The following is a 5,908-nucleotide window of genomic DNA, read 5'->3' as shown; positions in this document are numbered from 1 at the left end:
ATTTAGCTAAGTTTAAGCTTAAGATTAAAAATGGCAGGAGATCTCAGACCCGTGACATGCTCCTCTTGCTCAATGTGGGAGCTCAGGGACATGGCTGATGTCCCTGACTCCTTCACGTGCAGGAAGTGTGTCCAGCTGCAGCTCTTGTTAGACTGCATGATGGCTCTGGAGCTGCGGATGGACTCACTTTGGAGCATGCGCGATGCTGAGGAGGTCGTGGATAGCACGTTTAGTGAATTGGTCACACCGCAGATTAGGATTGCTGAGGGAGAAAGGGAATGGGTGACCAAAAGGCAGAGAAAGAGCAGGAAGGCAGCGCAGGAGTCCCCTGCGGTCATCTCCCTCCAAAACAGGTATACCGTTTTGGATACTGTTGAGGGAGATGGCTCACCAGGGGAAGGCAGCAGTAGCCAGCTCCATGGCACCGTGGCTGGCTCTGCTGTTCAGAAGGGCGGGAAAAAGAGTGGAAGGGCTATAGTCGTAGGGGATTCGATTGTAAGGGGAGTAGATAGGCGGTTCTGTGGTCGAAAACGAGGCTCCCGAATGGTATGTTGCCTCCCAGGTGCACGGGTCAGGGATGTCTCAGATCGGCTGCAGAACATTCTAAAGGGGGAGGGTGAACAGCCAGTTGGCATTGTGCACATAGGCACTAATGATATAGGTAAAAAAACGGGATGAGGTCCTACAAGCAGAGTTTAAGGAGTTAGGAGCCAAGTTAAAAAGCAGGACCTCAGAGGTAGTAATCTCAGGATTACTACCAGTGCCACGCGATAGTCAGAGTAAAAATGAAAGAATAGTCAGGATGAATGCGTGGCTTGAGAGATGGTGCAGGAGGGAGGGGTTCAGATTTTTGGGACATTAGGACCGGTTCTGGGGGAGGTGGGACTATTACAAATTGGATGGTCTACACCTGGGCCGGACTGGAACCAATGTCCTTGGAGGTGCTTTTGCTAACGCTGTTGGGGAGGGTTTAAACTAATGTGGCAGGGGGATGGGAACCAATTGAGGTCAGTTGACAGTAAGGAGGTAGTAACAAAAGCCTGTAAGGAACTAGATAATGAAGTCAGCGTGACTAAGGGGAAGAGCAGGCAGGGAGCAGATGATGAATATAAAGGGACTGGTGGTCTGAGGTGCATTTGTTTTAATGCAAGAAGTGTAGTAGGTAAGGCAGATGAACTTAGGGCTTGGATTAGTACCTGGGAGTATGATGTTATTGCTATTACTGAGACTTGGTTGAGGGAAGGGCATGATTGGCAACTAAATATCCCAGGATATCGATGCTTCAGGCAGGATAGAGAGGGAGGTAAAAGGGGTGGAGGAGTTGCATTACTGGTCAAAGAGGATATCACAGCTGTGCTGAAGGAGGGCACTATGGAGGACTCGATCAGTGAGGCAATATGGGCAGAACTCAGAAATAGGAAGGGTGCGGTAACAAAGTTGGGGCTGTACTACAGGCCTCCCAACAGCGAGCGTGAGATAGAGGTACAAATATGTAAACAGATTATGGAAAGATGTAGGAGCAACAGGGTGGTGGTGATAGGAGATTTTAATTTTCCCAACATTGACTGGGATTCACTTAGTGTTAGAGGTCCAGATGGAGCAGAATTTGTAAGGAGCATCCAGGAGGGTTTTCTAGAGCAGTCTGTAAATACTCCAACTCGGGAAGGGGCCATACTGGACCTGGTGTTGGGGAATGAGCCCGGCCAGGTTGTTGAAGTTTCAGTAGGGGACTACTTTGGGAATAGTGATCACAATTCCGTAAGTTTTAGAATACTCATGGACAAAGATGAGAGTGGTCCGAAAGGAAGAGTGCTAAATTGGGGGAAGGCCAACTATACCAAAATTCGGCAGGAGCTGGGGAATGTAGATTGGGAGCAGCTGTTTGAAGGTAAATCCACATGTGATATGTGGGAGGCTTTTAAAGAGAGGTTGATTAGCGTGCAGGAGAGACATGTTCCTGTGAAAATGAGGGATAGAAATGGCAAGATTAGGGAACCATGGATGACAGGTGAAATTGTGAGACTAGCTAAGAGGAAAAAGGAAGCATACATAAGGTCTAGGCGGCTGATGAAAGACGAAGCTTTGAAAGAATATCGGGAATGTAGGACCAATCTGAAACGAGGAATTAAGAGGGCTAAAAGGGGTCATGAAATATCTTTAGCAAACAGGGTTAAGGAAAATCCCAAAGCCTTTTATTCATATACAAGGAGAAAGAGGGTAACTCGAGAAAGGATTGGCCCACTAAAGGACAAAGGAGGAAAGTTATGCTTGGACTCAGAGAAAATGGGTGAGATTCTAAACGAGTACTTTGCATCGGTATTCACCGAGGAGAGGGACATGACGGATGTTGAGGTTAGGGACAGATGTTTGATTACTCTAGGTCAAGTCGGCATAAGGAGGGAGGAAGTGTTAGGTATTCTAAAAGGCATTAAGGTGGACAAGTCCCCAGGTCCGGATGGGATCGATCCCAGGTTGATGAGGGAAGCGAGAGAGGAAATAGCTGGGGCCTTAACAGATATCTTTGCAGCATCCTTAAACACGGGTGAGGTCCCGGAGGACTGGAGAATTGCTAATGTTGTCCCCTTGTCTAAGAAGGGTAGCAGGGATAATCCAGGTAATTATAGACCGGTGAGCCTGACGTCAGTGGTAGGGAAGCTGCTGGAGAAGATACTGAGGGATAGGATCTATTCCCATTTGGAAGAAAATGGGCTCATCAGTGATAGGCAACATGGTTTTGTGCAGGGAAGGTCATGTCTTACCAACTTAATAGAATTCTTTGAGGAAGTGACAAAGTTGATTGATGAGGGAAGAGCTGTAGATGTCATATACATGGACTTCAGTAAGGCGTTTGATAAGGTTCCCCATGGTAGGCTGATGGAGAAAGTGAAGTCGCATGGGGTCCAGGGTGTACTAGCTAGATGGATAAAGAACTGGCTGGGCAACAGGAGACAGAGAGTAGCAGTAGAAGGGAGTTTCTCAAAATGGAGACGTGTGACCAGTGGTGTTCCACAGGGATCCGTGCTGGGACCACTGTTGTTTGTGATATACATTAATGATTTGGAGGAAAGTATAGGTGGTCTGATTAGCAAGTTTGCAGACAACACTAAGATTGGTGGAGTAGCAGATAGTGAAGGGGACTGTCAGAGAATACAGCAGAATATAGAAAGATTGGAGAGTTGGGCAGAGAAATGGCAGATGGAGTTCAATCCTGGCAAATGCGAGGTGATGCATTTTGGAAGATCCAATTCAAGAGTGAATTATACAGTAAATGGAAAAGTCCTGGGGAAAATTGATGTCCAGAGAGATTTGGGTGTTCAGGTCCATTGTTCCCTGAAGGTGGCAACGCAGGTAAATAGAGTGGTCAAGAAGGCATACGGCATGCTTTCCTTCATCGGACGGGGTATTGAGCACAAGAGTTGGCAGGTCATGTTACAGTTGTATAGGACTTTGGTTCGGCCACATTTGGAATACTGCGTGCAGTTCTGGTCACCACATTACCAAAAGGATGTAGATGCTTTGGAGAGGGTGCAGAGGAGGTTCACCAGGATGTTGCCTGGTATGGAGGGCGCTAGCTATGAAGAGAGGTTGAGTAGATTAGGATTATTTTCATTAGAAAGACGGAGGTTGAGAGGGGACCTAATTGAGGTGTACAAAATCATGAGAGGTATAGACAGGGTGGATAGCAAGAAGCTTTTTCCCCAGAGTGGGGGATTCAATTACTAGGGGTCACGAGTTCAAAGTGAAAGGGGAAAGGTTTAGGGGGGATATGCGTGGAAAGTTCTTTATGCAGAGGGTGGTGGGCACCTGGAATGCGTTGCCAGCAGAGGTGGTAGATGCGGGCACGATGGAGTCTTTTAAGATGTATCTAGACAGATACATGAATGGGCAGGAAGCAAAGAGATACAGAAGCTTAGAAAATAGGCGACATGTTTAGAGAGAGGATCTGGATCGGCGCAGGCTTGGAGGGCCGAAGGGCCTGTTCCAGTGCTGTAATTATCTTTGTTCTTTGTTAGATACAGAGTAAAGCTCCCTCTACACTGTCCCCATCAAACATTCCCAGGACAGGTACAGTACGGGAGTTAGATACAGAGTAAGGCTCCCTCTACACTATCCCCCATCAAACACTCCCCAGGACAGGTACAGTACGGGCGTTAGATACAGAGTAAGGCTCCCTCTGCACTATCCCTCATCAAACATTCCCAGGACAGGTACAGTACGGGAGTTAGATACAGAGTAAGGCTCCCTCTACACTATCCCCCATCAAACATTCCCAGGACAGGTACAGTACGGGGGTTAGATACAGAGTAAAGCTCCCTCTACACTGTCCCCATCAAACATTCCCAGGACAGGTACAGTACAGGGGTTAGATACAGATTAAGGCTCCCTCTACACTATCCCCCATCAAACACTCCCCAGGACAGGTACAGTACGGGGGTTAGATACAGAGTAAAGCTCCCTCTACACTGTCCCCCATCAAACACTCCCAGGACAGGTACAGTACGGGGGTTAGAGACAGAGTAAAGCTCCCTCTACACTATCCCCCATCAAACACTCCCAGGACAGGTACAGTACAGGGGTTAGATACAGAGTAAAGCTCCCTCTACACTGTCCCCCATTAAACACTCCCCAGGACAGGTACAGTACGGGGTTTAGATACAGAGTAAAGCTCCCTCTACACTGTCCCCCATCAAACACTCCCCAGGACAGGTACAGTACGGGGGTTAGATACAGAGTAAAGCTCCCTCTACACTGTCCCCCATCAAACACTCCCAGGACAGGTACAGTACGGGGGTTAGAGACAGAGTAAAGCTCCCTCTACACTGTCCCCCATCAAACACTCCCAGGACAGGTACAGTACGGGGTTTAGATACAGAGTAAAGCTCCCTCTCCACTGTCCCACATCAAACACTCCCAGGACAGGTACAGTACGGGGTTTAGATACAGAGTAAAGCTCCCTCTACACTGTCCCCCATCAAACACTCCCCAGGACAGGTACAGTACGGGGGTTAGATACAGAGTAAAGCTCCCTCTACACTGTCCCCCATCAAACACTCCCCAGGACAGGTACAGTACGGGGGTTAGATACAGAGTAAAGCTCCCTCTACACTGTCCCCCATCAAACACTCCCAGGACAGGTACAGTACGGGGTTTAGATACAGAGTAAAGCTCCCTCTCCACTGTCCCACATCAAACACTCCCAGGACAGGTACAGTACGGGGTTTAGATACAGAGTAAAGCTCCCTCTCCACTGTCCCCCATCAAACACTCCCCAGGACAGGTACAGTACGGGGGTTAGATACAGAGTAAAGCTCCCTCTACACTGTCCCCCATCAAACACTCCCAGGACAGGTACAGTACGGGGGTTAGATACAGAGTAAAGCTCCCTCTACACTGTCCCCCATCAAACACTCCCAGGACAGGTACAGCACCGAGGGGGGGGTGGATGTTAGATACAGACAGCAGCAATGTCAGACGCTCCCTCCCTACCTTGTACAGCCTCTGGTCTTCCGGCAATCGCTTTAGGATGCCCTCGACCACCCTCTTCAGCTCGAGGACGGTGGTGGACTCTTTGGCGTCGGTGAATATTGTCGTCCTGTGTCGGCGGATCATTAAGAACACGTCCTGTTGAGGAGAAATGGGGACTGGGTGATTTGCAGCCAACGAAGGGGCAGGAGGGATGAACGAAGGGGCAGGAGGGATGAACGAAGGGGCAGGAGGGATGAACGAAGGGGCAGGAGGGATGAACGAAGGGGCAGGAGGGATGAACGAAGGGGCAGGAGGGATGAACGAAGGGGCAGGAGGGATGAACGAAGGGGCAGGAGGGATGAACGAAGGGGCAGGAGGGATGAACGAAGGGGCAGGAGGGATGAACGAAGGGGCAGGAGGGATGAACGAAGGGGCAGGAGGG

The 5,908-nt window shown here is 49.2% G+C and overlaps 1 protein-coding gene across 1 annotated transcript in view; it reads right to left on the bottom strand.

Moving 5' to 3' along the window:
- Positions 1–5,645, bottom strand: part of elob (elongin B) — a 25,439-nt gene extending 19,794 nt beyond the window's left edge. The window contains exon 1 of the mRNA XM_068027250.1: positions 5,488–5,645. Within this exon, the coding sequence (XP_067883351.1) occupies positions 5,488–5,610 (123 nt within the window). The 5' untranslated portion in view covers positions 5,611–5,645. The remainder of the gene's footprint in view (positions 1–5,487) is intronic.
- Between the last annotated feature and the right edge of the window lie 263 nt (positions 5,646–5,908).

The sequence above is a fragment of the Heterodontus francisci genome, unplaced genomic scaffold, assembly GCF_036365525.1.
Source record: "Heterodontus francisci isolate sHetFra1 unplaced genomic scaffold, sHetFra1.hap1 HAP1_SCAFFOLD_823, whole genome shotgun sequence".
Lineage (NCBI taxonomy): Eukaryota > Metazoa > Chordata > Chondrichthyes > Heterodontiformes > Heterodontidae > Heterodontus > Heterodontus francisci.
Note: the sequence above shows the minus strand (reverse complement) of the source record. Positions and strands in the feature narration are given on the sequence as shown.